At 38.9% G+C, this 18,701-nt stretch overlaps 1 protein-coding gene across 1 annotated transcript in view; it reads left to right on the forward strand.

The window, feature by feature from the left end:
- The window catches only part of LOC149067967 (uncharacterized), a 60,055-nt gene that overhangs the window by 38,536 nt on the left and 2,818 nt on the right, over positions 1–18,701 (forward strand). The window contains exons 11-19 of the mRNA XM_089251997.1: positions 429–551; positions 1,583–1,682; positions 1,901–1,996; positions 10,529–10,716; positions 13,395–13,625; positions 13,809–13,937; positions 14,033–14,098; positions 14,177–14,477; positions 15,856–16,076. Of these exons, the coding sequence (XP_089108123.1) occupies positions 429–551; positions 1,583–1,682; positions 1,901–1,996; positions 10,529–10,716; positions 13,395–13,625; positions 13,809–13,937; positions 14,033–14,098; positions 14,177–14,477; positions 15,856–16,076 (1,455 nt within the window). The remainder of the gene's footprint in view (positions 1–428; positions 552–1,582; positions 1,683–1,900; positions 1,997–10,528; positions 10,717–13,394; positions 13,626–13,808; positions 13,938–14,032; positions 14,099–14,176; positions 14,478–15,855; positions 16,077–18,701) is intronic.

Below are 18,701 nucleotides of genomic sequence, written 5' to 3' on the forward strand. Positions count from 1 at the left end.
AGAGGGGGTGATTCCCCCCCCCCTCTGTATCTCCCCTAGCCTTAATAGGCTAGGGGAGATTTACAATTGCTCCCTCCCAGGGGGGCATAATTAGACTCTTAGAAATAAAAGCTGGTGAATCACAAAGTATGTATACAGTGAGCGGGTTGGGGGGGGGCTATTGTTCACTGCCAATCTCCTGCCTATATCACATACATATTTTGTGAATGGGGTGATTTTTCGACACCTCAAACTTTTCCTGTGTCTTCTCATTTCGTTCCACTGTACTTTTTCGTTATTCCTTTTTTTTCCCACTGTTAGATTCGTCCCAAAGTCTGTTTCAGCTCCCCCTTCCAGGGGTGGTATCACATTGGAGAAACACAGCTCAAGTTTTGAAATGCTGTTATTCTCACTCATCCATTCTTTTTTTATTTTCCCCATTATTGTAGGTTCTACCTGGAGAAGAACTACGAAGAGGCTGCCACAAACTTCCTAGAGGCCTATAAGCTGGACAAATCCCGTGAGGACATTGCAGGGAGGCTCGTTGATGCCATAGATAAGCTTCTTGAGATGTAAGTTTGTACTTCCTTGTCACATGTCTTCTGATGTGAACCTTTTTACACTCAAAATCAGTTTTGTTTGCTGTCTTTTTTATTGCTGGCCCCTTAAAACTAATAAATAAGATTGATCCCCCAAATTGGAACCCTGCTAGCCCCCCCCCCCCCCCTCCATGTGACCCCCTGAAAGGGTTATTATGTGAAAATAAGTATTTTTTTTGTGTGGGGCTCATTTTTAAGCTTGAGGCCTTGAAGCAGTGTCCTAGTTTGCCTCAGCCTAATTACAGGCCTGACTATGAATAATTCAACTAGGAAGGGAAGAACCAAAAAATTTTAGGTCTGGAGTTCCAGTATTCTACTCCAGAAACACCACAAGCATTAGGACCCCCATTCCTAAAGATAGTAACTGTTGACAGAGTGATAGTTGTAAGAGTGGGGTCCACAGGCAGGGCTTTTGGATTGTCCTAACTTGAATGTTTCTGCATAGTGTTAATCTCAGCTCTCTGCATCCATGGTATAGTCTGGCGAGGCTGTTATTGTTTTAGAGGGCCGTAGGCCATAACTAGAGAGGAGCTATAACTAGGAGTGGGTCTGGTGCTCTGGACCAGTGGGTGTGCAAATTTTACCCTCAAACCTTCCCTTCAATATATATGGGGGGGGGGGGCAAAATTCATGCCTGAATTCCATTGATATGCTGATCCTATTGCTAAAGAGCCTACTCCTTCCCCATCTGTAACATAATCAAAAGTAATTTAAGGGGGCCCCCCCTCAGTGTTCTGCACTGCCCAGTGATGCAGTGGGTCATTAATAGACTTCAGGCCATAAAAAAAGGGGCTTCAGTACTAGGCCCCAAGAGGAATGTTAATTTTCATATCTCACTATAAATTTGCTTGGAGGGGGCTGTCAAAAATCTTGAAAAAGAATGTTGGGGGGGGGGGGGATACTGACTGGTATAGGCCTGGTCCGCGTATGATGGAAATGGCCTATCTATAAAGAAGTTCTTTTGTGTGTGTTATTAACGTGTAAAAGGTTGGCCTATCTTACAGGAAAACCGCGGCCATAGAGGACAAGATCAAGTATGCCATGTTGCTGTCGGACATGCAGCCTGATGACCCAGTGAAGTCTTGCAATGTCGTGAGGCTGTTTGTAAGTTTATTTACATATCTGTATCATGTTCAGAGCCTTATCAAAGGCCTGCGAGAGGCCCTCGGATATATTCATCTTTCTCTGTGATTTTGTTTGAAGCTCTGGGCTCTTAGGACTCCCTACGCAGCTATGGCTCTGATCATGTTTCACTTTTGAATATACAAACATGTTTTTTGTTTTCTTGGTGCAAAATTGTTTTTTTCCCTTATGTCTGTTAGTTGCAGGCCTATTACATAGCGGTGGATGGCCTAGTGTGGTTTAACAACTACAGCGAGGCTTCAGCCTCCAACGGTGAAGAATCAGTGGCCACAAGAGTGAGTTTTGTGTTTATTTCATATTTATTTTGTGTAGATATATATTAGAATGGCTCTTAAAAGGGCCATCAACTCAAAAATGCTGTCCTTTGGAAAAGGGGATCCATAATACTTGTATGCTAGACCATCGTTGTATTTCATCTCTGAATAGTAATTTTCTTATTTGGGTAGGGGAAACAGTAGGATGCCTTAAAAAAAAAATTACCTCTTTCAAGGCCTCTCCTCTTAGATGAGTTGCACAGTGGGGGCGTTCTAATAAACTTCAAATATCAGACAGATGGTGGGATGGTCAAATAGAAAGTTGAGCCTCTGACTATAAAATACACTTGCCAATTTTGGGAATAACTGCCTGAGAGTAAAGATCCTGTTGTTTTGCGAGCCAGACCTTGGCAAAGGAGGGGAGGGCTTTGAATGACTTGAGCCTGAAATCAGACATCCAATTATTTCCCAAAAACAAGACTTTGCAGACTTCCTTTGAGAATGTTCAGCTTGTGGAACAATGGGATCTGCATCTTCAGATCCCAGACCTTCTGGGCGTTATTTGAGAATGATTATCTGTTCGCTGATACCTTCATACACAGGATCCTCCAGGCCTTCTTTGAAAACAGTTATCTTCAGGAACAATACGATAGCTACCGTAAGCCACCCAAGATTAAGAGAATGACACTTCAATGACTTCTTTAAGGAGGTCTGGCTTGGGGAACAGTGGGATTGCTGCCATTCAGACCACAATCTTAAAGGAATTCTTTTAAAACGAGCTGGCTGGACAATGGGATTGCTGTTTTTAGGCTCGAGACCTTACATGCCATGTTTTAGAATGGCTGTCCTCTGGAACTGTGGGATTTCTACTAGGGATGGGACAAATAGTAATTTGCCTGAATACTGAATACTCTGCTAATATTTCAGGTGAATATCAATTTTGTTAAAATTTATTATATGTGTAATTGATTTTCTGTGTATGCACGCGCATGTGTGTTCTCCATACAAATCTACAATTTTAGATCTGTCGCTAAATTTTGCATGTATGCCAAACGGGACCTGACTTGAATGATATTACTACTACGAGGCTACTTTAAAAGTTTGTTAGACTTGGGCAAAGGCCCCACATATGCAAAAAACTGTCAGGCAACAATCGTTTCTTGGCCTCAACAATCATTTCCGGAATGCTTATTTTGGTTACTGTGGTTGCGATGCGTTTCAGAAGTGTTTATTAGGGTGGAACGAATTTTTTTTTTCTTTTCGAAATTGCCATTGCAATAGAATTTAAAATATGCCTTTATGTGAAGAAATGCCATTCCTAATTTTTTTCTCCAAAATTCAAACTTCTTGAGGTTCCTCATCGTCCCTGAAGTTTTACGCACATGTGTTGAATTCTGTAACATGACTTGCGGAGGCAGCTTTCCTATTCCCCTGAACACGATTCATTCAGTAACCTCTTTTTTCCCCCCCCCCCTTGTTTTCAGTATTCATTTGCAATCTTACCCCTTAACTGAGAGGGTCCATAGCAGTCAAAATGACCACCAGCAGCTTTTATCGTTATGACATTTTTGGAAATCCTAAAGAGGTGGATTGTCAGGTCTTTCCCACCTATGGCGATGTTAAACTTTGTTATTTGCTAACTCAACGCAATATGAAGGCACAACAATCAAGAAAAGACCCAGCTATAGCAGACATTCTTGAAATTATCGTGCCAAAGATAAAAAAATATTTGGAAAACTGCTTCAATTCCTACGGTTTCTCACCAATGGATATGCCAAATTTTCACACAAAGACTTTTACTGTAAATATGAAAGCAAGGAAAGGTTCTCAAACTTTCAAGTTGAAATCTTTTCAGTGCGAAGCACGGAAATTGTTCGACATTGCAGCATGCAAATGTGATTTTTAAGAGTTTAAGTGTGACAAATTGAGAGAGGTCCCAAATTTAGAGCGAGATTTCTTGCAAGATCAAAGAAGTACACGCAAGATGGCCATTGGTCGAGTAGATGTCCTAACAATGAAGAAATTGAAAAACAATGAACAAAGGAAAATGAAAATGGTATCCCATTTGAACTCATCTCAAGAAGAAACGGCGGAAACTAGTTTATCAACCACTGAAAACTCATCCATATCCGATTCTGAGGAAAATGGTCATCTATATTAGCCAAAACACAGTTTACTGTTGAAGTTAGCATTTCCATCTACCGGTACTGAAGCTGGTCCATTAGTCGGTGCTGAAGCAAGTACTTCATTTGCTTTTGAAGTTCTACCATCATCCTCACAGATGAGAACTAAATTACGAAATGTTGCTCTTGCTTGTGATAGAACTGGTGTGTGTGATCGATCAGCTGTAATTATTGCAAATGCTGTGCTGGAAGATGTTGGGTTATTGACGAAAGAAAAGCCAAATATGACAATAGACCGGATGAAAATAAGGCATGAAAGAGCATCACAGAGAATTTTTTTGCAAGATAAAATTCCTAGAACAAAATGTGCAAGGAATATATTTTGATGGTTGAAAAGACAAAACCTTAGCTAATGTCAAAGAAGATGATTCTTTCCATAGAAGACCCATATCTGAAGAACATATAAATTGCAGGAACCAGAGTCAATTTATCTCGGTCACACAAATCCAAGAAGCAGTAGAGCAATATTTAATATAAATATATTATATATATTTATATTATATATATAATATTTTAAAATAATATTGGAAAATATTTTAATATCTTGAGGTTCCTCACAGACCCTAAAGCAAAAAGACTTTTCCAAGTACACATTATAAAAAATCTTTTTAGACATAAACGAAGTTTATGATTTTTAAAAAGTATTTTTAAAGAAAGAAAAACACTTAATTAAAAAGTTATTCAGTATACATGGGTAAGAATTTTTCAAGCACTCCGAATATAGTGATTGATAGAGGGAGATGAAAATGACCTTGTTTTTGGGGGGTGGGGGGACAAAACTATAACCATGTCCCAAATTAAAAAAAACCATACATTTGACGATATATGTCAGGAGAATGCTTCTATTGCTTCCTCTGTTATCACATTTCACTTTTTTGCAAAATAGTCCGTATTTTTTTTTCAAACGATGGAAGTTTTCCTTGGTTTTATTCTGGCTTGAATGAAGCCTTCAAGAGACTCTGTTGTTGATACAGCAAGAGATGCTTCAGTTACGAGTCGTACGCACCGTTCAACTGCTTGTGTGTGACATGGAAAATTCGGTATAGATGGAAAAGTAGGTTCAGATCATTTTTTGTAGGTCCATTTCCTGATTTTTTATAATAAGAGGTTCAGTCACTCGCACTTGATCCCATGCAATTAGTTCCGAATAGTGTTTTGCAGTAAAGTTTATTTTCGGAACATGGAAGGTACGGATTTCTGCTTCTCATAATCCTTCATTTCTCATTTTCAGAATTCTCTTGATTCCCAGTTTTTTGTAAATGAGATTCTCATCTGAGAGTAATAAATTCTCTGGGTGGGCGTAGAAGTTTTTTTTTCTCCCATCGCCCCCAACACAATCTAACCCATAGGATCCCATGTTATACCCATAGCTTTTACCATTCCCTTGAAACAATCCATCCCCTCCCAGAGGGCGTTAACGCCCACGATGGGAATCACTGATCTAGATGCTTCACAAGATGCTTTAGAGGTAACTCATTTAAGTGAAAAAGACAAATAAGCCATTGCAAGGGATGGTCTATTTTTTTCTCTATTAATTTGATAACACCATTTTTATAACCAGTATTGGTAACAGCCCCGTCGCATCCGATCACCATCAATTCCTTCGTATCAAAATCTTGCTTTAAAAAATTTAGGATTGATGACTTTATATTCACGTATCTCTAAGCGAACTCAATATTTCGAAATCTAGAATTCAATAAAATTTTTTAAATTATAGATGTAACATAAAACACCAGATTTTTGCATTTCTACAGTGAAATCTGCAATTTTAACACTGACTTCTATGAGGATCACCGTTTTCCTGACCCTCAAAGTGATGCTGATGACGATTATGACGTCTATTCAAAATGCCTCACATTACTGGGAGTATTGAAAATGTGGCCAACCATTGTAAAGGCATAAACTGTTACAAATATGCTAACAGGATTAGAGAAGTGATAAACTATATTGTAAAGGCATAAAACATGTCTGAAAGGTATTGCTAGGGAACTACGGTAACCAAAGTAAATGTTCAGAAAGTGATTGTTGAAGCCCAAAAACTATTGTTGCCCATTTAGGACACTTGCCCTGCTCTGATGAAATTTTAAAGTGGCCTATCGTTCAAGTCAGGTCCCATTTGGTATATATGTAAAATTTGGCGACGATTGATCTAAAATTGTAGATTTGTAGAGAGAACACACACACAGAAATTCAATTTGATATATATGGAATATGTTGGATTATTATTAATCCAACAAATCTAATGCACTGAATCCCTCAATTTCTACCTCCACTCTGAGTCTCAAGAACCTCATCTCTACCCGAAAGTCCAAGTACCTATCCCACTCTTGACCAAATTACTTAAAAACAAATCCTTCCAAATTTTGGAACTTCTTCAGACCTTAATGTGTTGAACCCAGTCCTCTCAAAATCTCAAATAAAAACGACTCGTCTCCTTCAGCTATTGCTTTTGAGTTCAATTTGGCTTTCTACTCAGTTTTTTCAGTTGATCCCACTGCACCACAATACTCATTCGTCAATTCTATCCATAACTCAAATCCGGTCCTTTACACTAAAGAAGGTATTTTAAAGTGACTAAAAAAACTGAAACCCCATTCTGTTGGTCCCGATGACATTCCAAACTCCATTCTCAAAAATTGTGCAGAAGAAATCTGACAATCTTCTAATTTTATTTCATCTCAGTGAACACTGCCATCCTCCCCACCGATTGGAAAATCAATAAAATTATTCCCCTCTCTGACCCCTTCAGACCAATATCTATTACTTCATCCCGTTGTAAGATTTTCGAACATGTTATAGCAAAGGAAATCCACGCTTATTTAGGCTCCATGAACTTTTTCCCAACCAACACTGCTTCAGACAATCCCTTTCTACTACATCCCAACTGTCCCTTTTCATCCATGACCTTTCCAAAGCCATTAATAAGTTACAAACCGATATCATCTTGGATTTTTCTAAAACCTATGATAAAGTTCCACACAATAGACTCCTCCTTAAACTTTCAAATCTTGGTCTTAAAGTACAATTGCTCAAATGGTTAGAGAAGTTTTCCTAAAAAATCGTAAACAATTCGTTCATTTTAAAGATCATGATTCACCTTTTTCCACTGTAAATTCAGGTACTCTTCAAGGAGCTGTTCTCTCGTCTTTATTGTTTTTAATATATATAAACGATCTCCCTGAAACCGTCAATTGCACCACTAGATTTTTTGCTGATGACTGCAATCTACCACACAATCACAAATCTGATCAAGAAACTCTCCAACATAATCTTTTTTCCATCTCAGATTAGTGCTCATTTTGGCATATGCCTATCAACCTATCTAAAACAGTTTTTGTGAGAGCTGCTCGTAAAACTTTTCCCCTGCAATTCTCATACGTGATCAATAACGTAACGATATCCCAAGTTTCCCAATTTAAATATCTGGGAGCTATAACCTTGGCTGATTTCCTTTGGAATAATCATATAGATTGTCTACCAGAAATGTCTCAACAAATTTCTTTTCCTCGCCGCAACCTCACACATTCTACTCGTGACGTCCAACCTCTCTGCTACCGAACTTATATTTCTCCTGTTTCTTATGCAGCTGAGGTCTGGGACCCCCCACACCTCTAGTACCATTGACAAACTTGAATCTATCCAAAATAAATCCACCTACTTCATTCCAGACTGCTGGTCATCTTTTAGTTCAGTTTCCGATCTTAAACTTGAATTTAATCTCCACCCACTCGCTACTCATCAACGTATTTCCTGCTTAGCCATGCTTTACAAGGTTATTCATGGTCATTTAAATTTTGATACATCCGGTATTCTGACTAAGCCTTCCTATGTTTCCAATAGACTTGACCACCCAAAAAATTAAAACCTGTTTTTGCCTCTACAGATTGTTTTAAATTCAGTTTCTTTCCCAATAACATAGTTGAATGGAACAAGCTTCCCTCTACTATTGTTAACTCCCCCACGATCTCCGATTTCTTGTCAGATGTTTCAAAGCGTATGTGTACAAATCTACTGCATCCTCTTGTATAGGCCTTGGGCAAACACAGGGATGGGAACTCTGCGCCAATTGCGCTGCATTGTGCCAAAACTAATATCTTTCGCCATCCTGCTCCAATAGTGTATTTTTCTGCGCCAAATAGCGAATTTTGCTTCAGTATGCCCGGAATTTTGGAAAGGATGCCAAAAAATTTTTGCTCCTGCTTTCTGCGAAACAATTCTTTCTGAGAAGAGCGTGTTTTATTTCACTATACTTAAACTATTCCCTTATTTAAACTAATCAGTTTCCTTTTAAAAAGCTGCCACTGGAAGCAGCAGAAATTACTGTAGTCGATCGTCATTGTGTTAAATCCCGATGTTTCATGAAAAAAGTTTTCATTCCGGGAGTAAAAAGCGCATGTCCGCTGACTTATGAATGTTAATTTAGAAACTTTGCCGAATAATAAGCGTTAAATCGTCAATCTCACCAAATAACGAGTGTCAGATCGCCCATTTCGCCAGATAATGAATGAGTGCTAAATCGCCAAACATTGTGTTGATTTTTCTGAAATTCTTTCCCATTTTGCAACAATTTTTTTCCAAGTATAAAAAAATTGGAAACTTATAAAAATTTTTTTAGCCCATTTGAAGTGCTGCTGTTCAAGGCAGCAAATAGTGCCCTCAGTAAGCAAAAATCATCTTAAACAGATGGGTGCAAAAAATTTTTTGACAGCCACTCTTTCAAACAAGGTGTCAAAAGCCTAAACCACCAAAAACAAAAATCAAGCTGATGAAAAGATGTTTGATAACAAAAGACAGTGCAGTTGTTTTATTTTGAAAAGGGTTGAGAGTTAACGAAAATATTCTTGTTAATTTCACTGCTCCAATTTATAAATATCTGCTCAGAATCCCATATTTTGCTGCTCCAAAGCTGCTTCGTAATGTACTTTGTTACTTCCCACCCCTGCAAACAATATAGCATAAATAAATAAGTTTTATACAGGTACATCAAGGCTTTCATAACTATCAAGAGACAAAAATAACATCTCGTAACAAAAAGAAAATCCCCAAAGCAGAATATGCCGAAATCTGCGACGTACGACGCAGAACAATCGGTTCTACTGCTGAACAATCTGAAAGAATTTTAACTAAACACTATTATGGGAACTTTTACTGCAGAACATTTCCAGTCAGCCGAGGGCGTGTTGCAGAGCAATGTAAAACATTCTGCTTTGGGGAAAAAAACTTTGTGAGATTCTTGAATTGAACATTGGTAACGAACACCTTCAAGTGAAATAGAACAAAAATTAGTTTCTCTCTAAAAATAAGATCTAACCAGAAAATTAGCCTGTTAAAATTGTCAGCCAGGTGAAGGCATTCTGTTGCTATGCATGGCAGGTTGTCTTGTATAAAGTGATATTAATATACAATGTTATTGACATTTGTATTTGATGATAATTCACGTTATTCTGTAGTTTTAAGTTCCCAAAAATGGCTAATTTGGACAAGTGGAAAACACCTCCAGAGTAATGAATCCTCAGAATGACTGCTATCTCCTCTTAATCACATTTTTCAATTATTACTGTTCTTGTAAAAATATTCCAGAATTTAATTTAATGAAGCAGGGATATTTTTCAACAGTGAGGAATTCAAGAAAAAGAGAAGTATGTCACTTTAGCTCCTGAAAGTGTGGGGTCGATTAAAAAAAAATAAACTTAATGGTTCTGGTTACATAGCTAAAGGTTTTATTTTTGACGGATCAGGACACTTTTGAATACATTTTCTGCAGCATTTTAAAAATTTGGAGAAAATAAAATTCAGCCACCATCTTGATTTCTCAGAATTTTCATTATCCAAATGCATTTGTTCTACCACAAATAATTTTCTTGCTGCAGTTCTGCATACAACTCAAGGGTCAGATACAATTATGCAGAAGTGGGTGTGTTTATGTGTGAACAATTATTCCCTTGTTGTATACATAGTTTAACATGCACCAAAAATGTATATTTAGACATAATGTAAGATGTATACATAAAGGATGTACATAAATGCTTAAATTAAATATGCTGAGGTTGTGGAAACAGGAAATTCAATTTTTTCCATTTTGCCCAAAAAACCCACCTGGGCTGAGTTTTTTAAAATAAAAACCCGGGATTTTTACAACCCTGGTTTATGCAGCCTTGTCTGTTCATGGTTAGTAGAACAAACACTAGATGTCTTGGAGCAAAGTTCTGCATTAAAATAGGAGAGCTATTCTGCTATTGCTGCATACCTTGCAAGCTGCATCTTAAAGTCAATTGTGGATTTAGATTGTGCGATTCTGTCCGTAGCAGAAGTATTAACTATTACTGAGTGAATGCTTGTGGATTTAGTGGTTCTGTTTCAAAACTTTCAGGTGACCAGCGACAAGCCAGCCGTGAATAATGTCCAAATGTCTTCGAACGAGGAGGACGTTGAAGCTAGTGGTGATAATGAAACCACCACTGGTACTAGAAACACGGCTTCGCCTCCTCCTGTGACAATAGTCGCAAATCGTATCAAACGACCCAGAGCAGATGCGAACGAAAGGATGCTTCCAGTTAGGTGAGTACAGTTTAGCATAGTTAGTTTCTAGTTATGGGAAATGCCTCTTATCTATTCCTTGTTTGGAGTTTATGTCAGTCTCCGGGTATTGCTTGCAAAAGAATATTGAAAGTAATCCACGAGACTTGTGGGAATCGCATGAACTTCAGGCTTCATTCAATCCATCTGGGGTTTTTATTTTCACTCAAAGCGAATTGATTTAATTAGCATTTTTAAAAATTCATATCTGGCCTTAAAAGAAATAATTTAGGTTTATATGGCGTGCAGAAATAATGCTGTGAAACATGGTTTGCATAAGTAATCCTATGTTAAATATAGTTCATATCACTGATTCTTATGTAATGAAAGATTTCTCACAGAACAAACTCCTGGGTGAAGTATAATCTAAATATGAAGGGCTCCCAGCAAGCTTTAAAACAGATGCATCAGAAGTGCTTTAGACCTGTGGGTGCTTGACTTGATCTTTATGTAGGAGATTTTGCTTTCTGAATTAATTCTGGGTGCTCACACAAATCGGTGCTATGAGATATGTAGGTGCTTGAGTACCGAAGTTATCGCCACCCCCACCCCCTCCCCATTGCTGGCAAGTCAGAAATAAAGTGTTTAGGGGAAATTTGAAATATTTGACAGAAATCAGGGAAACATGTAAGTTGGAGAGGGGTGTACAAATTAATCTCTTATCAGGGCTTGTCATGGGCAGAGATATAGGGTGAGCATGAGGGGCAATCCTCCCCCCCTAAATATCAATGATTGACCTGATTGATCTAATGTATATGCATATCCAGTGAAACCTCAATATAACAATAGTCTGTGGACCAAGAAAAAAAATCATTGTAGAGGGATTATTATATCGAGAGGCAGCAGTTCGAGTATAGACATTTCCAAAGTTTCCCATATTTTTTCCTTGAATTTTTTTCCTTGAAAAAATATTGTAGTAGAGATTTATCATTATATTGAGTATCATTTGTATTGACATGGCACTATATGAATTAACATAATCGTCATCATCGTGCCCCCCCCCCCCCCAGCCTTTCATGTCTACCTCTTCCTATGATGTGTTGATCTTGAATATTGTGTGCATGAGTGATTCTAGGCCAATTATTGCCTGCATGCAGGGCTGTCTTTAGAACATCATGCACCCCCGGGCTAAGTGATTTTTCTGAGGCCCTACCTGAAACATTCTCAAAATTCAACTACTCGTTTTTCTGAGGTCTCTCTTCTCTTGAGGCCCCATGCCATGCGTTAAGATGGCCCTGCCTGCATGAGGGGAAATATAGTCCTGATGAGTGATCCCGGGTGAAATACTGTGTGCATGAATACTCCTGGGTCAGACATAGATGAATGAATTAATTGAATCATGGAAAAATAAATTAACACTGATTATGGGTGACTTCTCACATGCATGATCCTGGTGGAATATTTCTCGTCTAAATTTTCCTGGGTTAAATATAGCTTGCACGTTGAGTGATCCTGTGTGAAGTATAGTCCAGATGAGAGGCCTTGAATGATGTATTTCTATAAGAATTAATACTGGGTTAAATGTAGATCAGATTTGACCTCCTTGAAAGAACCAAGCTGATGCATCAGTCATCTATGAGCTAAAGTGTGACGTCAGTATTATTGCCATCACTTCCCTATTCATGAGCAGCAAACTCAGTTGCTGCTCCAAGTGACATTTGATTGCCAATAGCAGTAATACTAACATCACATCTGTGCTTAAGTGTGGCAGGTGAGTCAGCCTGGGATTTCCAGTAGCTATATAGCTATACCCCAGATGAGTGATCCTGGGTGACGTATGTCTTGCATGACTGATCCTGGTGAAATGTTCCTTGTACGAGTATTCCAGGGTTTAAGCTACGGTCGTATTTTTTGCGAAATGCGAAAGAAAATCGTAGAATGTGAAAGAAGTAGTAGCCACTTTCGCAAAAATGCATATAGGAGGTACGAAACGAGTAGACTTCCAACCACCAATCTTTACATTAGCATTGTAGCATTTTGCTAAAGTTTTCCCTCCATTTTTGCTTTTTTGCGAAAAGAATTTTTTATCCAGCTTAAACCCTGGAGTATTCCTAGTTGACATATACAAATACAGCTCCACAACAGGCAAAATGCCCAACGAGGTGGCTGAGAAAAAGACGCCCATAAAATCATGTGATATTATTATGATATTTTGAAATATCATATATTTCAAAAATATAGCAACCCAATTAAAAATGCAATTAACAAAAAATTGTAAACAATATATACACATGATAAAATATTATACAATGCCCATAAAAAATACTTATGGTTGTCTAATTCTAAGTATGGATAGCTTCTCGATTATGTGATATTATCATCATATAATATTTATTTATGTGACTCATATTTGTTTATTTGATCGATCCTGGTGGAATGTTTCTTGCAGAAGTTATCCTGGGTCAAATATCGACCAGACAAGCATTTTTTGTATGAATATTGCTTACATGAGTTATGGTTTACATATTTCTCGCATGAGTGATCTTAGTTCGAATAATCTTCGATTAATCCTTCTGTGTATATTATGTGTGACTGGAAATTTTCTTACTCTCATCACGTCCTTTCTATAAATGAGCCCCAGTTCTTAAAGTGTTACATGAATGAACAATTAATGCTAACATAATTACCACTTATACCATGTTGCATCTTTTTTAAACCAGCAAGGACCGTTTAGCTTCAAAGATAAAGAAGTGCCGTCATCCAAGAGCTTTGGTGACCAAGGACTCTGTTGCTGTCAAGCAACGCCGTTTCTGTAAACAGAAGAACCCGCACCGCAGTCATCGTTCCAGCAGCGTAGTGGTGGTCCAGGATGACGAGCACATTACTTCCGGGGGAGAATATTCCACTGACAGTGATGATGACTTGAGCCCCAGGAGTGTCAGAAAGAACAGGTACCGGTTGTTATTTATACAAGTCTTTTTTGTTATCATTGATGTGTCGATTCATGTAAGTTGAGTAAGTTCCCCCATTCATGTAAGTTATATTTAGGGCATAACCCTGTATAATCCAGGAGCTCCACAGAGAGCCCATGCATATAGACAGCCCTACATTTATTTTGTTCGTCTGCATTCTAGGTTCCCATTCAAAGATGATGGCAAGGTGTTGGTCAAGATGAAGCACAGACATGTTCTGAAGTCATCGTCTGTGGCCAGGATGAAACGCAAGATCTCTGCCAATCAAGTCCATAAAGGCAAGAATGTCCCGTAAGTCTTTTAGCTCCACCCCCCCAATCATTAACATGGTGTTTCATATTGGTTTCACTTCGCCATAATGATTTCTGTCCCGTTTTTACTTTCAGAAGCCATTTCCAGAAGCTGGAGGGCCGTCGCGTGTGCATCGATAGGTCCAGTTCTTGCTCGAGAGGGTACATCTTGTATTTTTATTTGTCTGTATGTCTTGCTTAATGTTAATTGCATATTAATTGTAGTCTTTCCCCTTCCAGGTGCAGTCCTCCGATGTCCCGTAGGCACTCATCTTCGTCTTCTTCCTCGAGTGTGGAGCACCAGTCGTCCTCTGACGAGAAGAAACAGGGCCATACGACCCCCATGGATCCGTCAAGCATGTTGATGACAACCCTCCCGTATCCCATGTGTATGTTGAAGCAGCAATACAAACACCATGAGAGGTCGCCGCGATCATACCGGAGACGACGGCGCAGTGGCAGCCATTCCTCAGCTGGCAGAGCTTACTGCAGATCATCCTCACCAGAAAGACATCGCCGGTGTCATGGGCAGGATGATGAGGTACACGCGAGCTCTATTTATGCATGGGAGACCGGCCCACCAGGGCATTCCCTGCAGGGGAGGGGGGGGGGGGACCTTGAGCTTTGCTTATGGAATTTGCTTTTGTGATTTTTCGAGTTGGAGAATAAGTGGGTGGATTGGTAAGCAGACACTTTCAGCTAGCGGGCCTCTGAAAATCAGTTTTACCAGAAGGGAGGGGGACTTGTTAGATTTGCTTAACATGTGCCATTCAGGCACTGTTTGTTCTCAATGGTGGTTGCTCCCAATGGAATGTGCAGTATTTTCGAGCTCTTTGTCTTGTAAATATTTTTTTTGCCCATTGCCTGGGATCAAATTTTCTTCTCGTGCCCCTGTCTTATCAAATATCCCACCCCGACTTTCATTCAGCAGTGAGACTTTTTAACTAATAAATAATTTGTCTCTGGGCTATCCTGTGCTTTAACTCGGTGATTTTCTCTGTTGGGGGTGGAATATTATGCAATGCCGTCTGAATGTTGTGGTTCCGAGGCAAAATAATGGTTCTGGGTCCTCATATAAAACTGGAAGTAACAGCTCACATATTTGCATGCAATACCCAAAATTTAAATTTAATTGTGGGGGACTGGATGTAATCCCCAGTCCATGCTCTTGTAGGCCTTGGTTCAATAAGCGGTTTCCTAAATTAGTCTTTCCTTCCCCCACCTAATTTTTTTATTCGCTTTATTTCTTATATCTGTGCCACCCCCACCCCCTTGAGCATCTGCAGTGTTTCCCTTTATCTTTTTTTTACACTTATAGACCCAGGTTGAGAGCCACAGATCTCAACCACATTGCTAGCAGCGATCTTGGCGAGTCACATGTGCATGGTGTGCTGCCCCCATCACTTAGAATGTTTGTTACCCCTCCCCAGGAGAGACTTTTCCCGAGCCCTTCTATAGTGAATTTATAGTGTGAAAAACAAGAAATAATGCAAATCGTGCCTGAGCCCAAGGACTCCAGCATTTAGTGTTACCCTTGAAGGGAACATAGTTGCCATGTAGTACCACTGCTGTAGGATTTTCAGCACCCCTGATACAGATGGTGCAGTGAGATGACACATATTCACCACTTGCAATCCGTTTTGGGTGCAACAATCACGCCAGCCCCTCACCCACTCAGTATCAAAAGTAAAAACCATTTCAGATGATCAAGTCGAGTACACACCCCACGCTGCCCTAAAAAAACTGTCCTCTGACACCCGTGCACTTAAACTCAGTGCACAAGCATTGTCTCATTTAAGGATCATTATTAATGCTTATTTTTGAATTTGAGAATTGATGCTGATGCTCATTATCTGCAGTAAAAGTTGCTCGTGAGCATTAAAAAAAAGGTTTCACTCATAGAATGAACACTGTTACAGGTGACTTCTTCGTCCGGTCGGGACAGGCTCAAGGAAAGAAGGAGCAGGGTGCGCAAGAGTGACCCTATGGACATCAGGATGAGTAGGAGAACCACTAGCAGTGGCCACAGGATCAGGTCCCGCACCAACAGCGTCAGCACCAGAAGGAGGTCTAGGACCAACAGCGTCCTTTCAGAGAAGTCTCCAGATAGACGGAGGCGTAAGGATCGCTATGAAACAAGGTATGGTGCTCATTTGTGGTTAGTTTGGAGCGTATGTCGGAGCTGTTGCATGGGTGCTTTTTTGCTGATGCTGCTGATGGGTATTAATGGTGCTCTCTCATGGCTCTAAAATAAACTATAGACTGTAGTGCGAGTTCAATGTTCATTCCAAGGATATCAAATGCTCTTAACATCAAGCCATTGTAGAACTCTTCTTGAAGTCTCTTGCATCATTTATGGCTCGAACAGCATCATAAGACGAGCACCCATGTGGCAACATTATTAAAATTAAGACCTACATAACACTAACTCTTGGCATGGGTGGAGATACTGGGGCAAAAGGGGGGGGCGTGCATTTCCCCCCCCCCCAGATGTCCATTTCTAACTCCGCCTATGACTCCTGGATGGGATTAATTGCAGGATGCAATAAAAAAAACTCGAGAGCCAGAAATCGGGAATGAGGTTGGAATCTGCAAGAGCTTGAAGATGGCCAAGAGCATATGCACAGTCGTCTAGAGTGCTTTAGGTGAGCTCCGTCACATTTGTCACCAAAAATTTTGAAATGAGTCAAGATCAGGTGCTCAAATTGAGATCAGCATGATACGAGTTACTGAATGGGATGTTTAAATTGGTGTTATTGATGAAAAAAAAACCCCTCATGAGCATTCTCGGTTGCTCATGAGCATCTGCTGTGTTCTCGAGAAATGGTTGGGTGTGGGTACGGGAGATGGCAAAATGAGACAGCATTGTTTGAATTGTTGGTCATTATTGGGAAGGGGAGGAATGTCTATCAATCCATGTTAAAAATCATGCTCAAGCATCTGTCACTCTTGGGAAAATTTTGAGTGATACCACTGCTCCTGAGCAAAATGTTCAAGACGAGTAAGATAGATGCTGAAATTGAAATGATCATCATATAAAGCTAGGTGATTTGAATCGAGGTAGCTGTTCAGAAAACATGTGAGCCAAAATTCAGGCATGACCAATCTTTGTGTGCTTTGGTGAGCACCGCAGTGTTCTCGGAGTAAGAGATTGAACATGAGTAGGATAGACGGTTGAATTCAGATCAGCATAACATGAATAGAAAGGCTTAATTGGGTTCCCAGATGAAGACCTGGCGGTCACTAAATCAGGTGCCTTGTGTGTAGCACATTTGGTGCACTTGAGTTTGGACCAAGGAACTCGTGAGCAAAAGTTTGAATAGGGTTTGTCTAAAATGAGTTGTGACTGATACGCATCATTTTGAACTGTTTCTATATCATTCACATTATCTAATGAGCGTCACAGTGCTTACAAGCAACCGGTCAGATGACGACCACCTCTATATCATTCGTGTGCTCCGACTAACACTGCTATGCTCACGAGCAATAGGTTGGATGATGGAAGTAGCCTAAATTAGACCACTTCGCACATTTTGCTAAATTACTGTCATACTATTCGTCAAAAAATCACCAAACTGAGGATGTTAGGTACAATATTTGTTTAAAAATATGGTTATTAAAACTTTGTATCTCATTTCACATTTAATGGTATCACGAAAATTAAAAAAGTGAAATTGGTTTAACTAAGGAAACTAGTCTCCCTTAATTTGGACCCTTTGTTTCTCAAGTTGTTGAAAAAGTTTTAAATCAATATCTTTAAACTTTTCTTTGACAAAAATAACTGTGAAGTAAAATAAAATATTTATTACAAAGGAATTAGGAAATCTCTCTCCAGAGTTAGAATTTTCTAAAAATTTTATAGTCACAAAAAACTAATATGAAAAATTTGAGAATAATATTGAAGAACATAAAAATTTGGGAAATTAAACAAATATTAAAGAAAAGAAAAACACAAATTTCAAATTTAAGAAATTTTAGAGAAAATTCCTAGCTTGATTATTTCAAAATTCAGATCAATTTCCAAAGACATAAAATTGTTGTCACTTTGTCTGCCCATGCTTTCAGTGGTTTGTAAATTTTATCTCTGTCATCGTCTTCTAATGCCGAAATGTCAGACATAGCAAGGAAAATAAATTAATTCATTATTTTATACTATTTTCTTGTGTAGGACAATTCTATATTGCCTCCCAAACTCTTACCTTTGACTTGTCCAATATAAAAATATTTTTTTCTTTTTCCATCTTTCAAGCCAACTAGGATATGGTCATTTACTTTTAATATGCTCTTACCAAGTTTTTCATTCCAAAGCAATCTTTATCTCTTGAAGACGAACCATTAGCTTCAAACTTTTCTGAACTAGAAGAATGATTGTGATCAATGATTGCTTTTTTATTTTTCCTCACATTAAACGTTCCTGATGTTTTTAAAAATCAGCTTAAATTTGCTACTTTTACATTTGTTTTACTGCAGCTGTTCTTTGTATGGATTGTTTATTAGCCCTATAGCATCTTGTTACTTTTTGTGGCTTCAAATAGGAGCCTGAGGTAGCAGTGAAACGATTTGAAGCAATTCCACAAAATTTTCCTGGGCTTCTGCTCTTATCCTGTTATACAATTGTGGTATTCACACCTCATGCTCCACTGGTGGCTGAGCGAATCTGGTGCTTCTGGTTTTTCCCATTATCCTCAATTCCTTTTGGTGTAGCCACTCTCATCGTTAAATACTCGTGAATTGTTAACATGTGTTTGCTCACTAATTTTTCTAA

Source organism: Pholcus phalangioides, unplaced genomic scaffold (assembly GCF_987345545.1).
Source record: "Pholcus phalangioides strain wild (caught in Gottingen) unplaced genomic scaffold, Ppha-v1.0 ptg000028l_1, whole genome shotgun sequence".
Taxonomy (NCBI): domain Eukaryota; kingdom Metazoa; phylum Arthropoda; class Arachnida; order Araneae; family Pholcidae; genus Pholcus; species Pholcus phalangioides.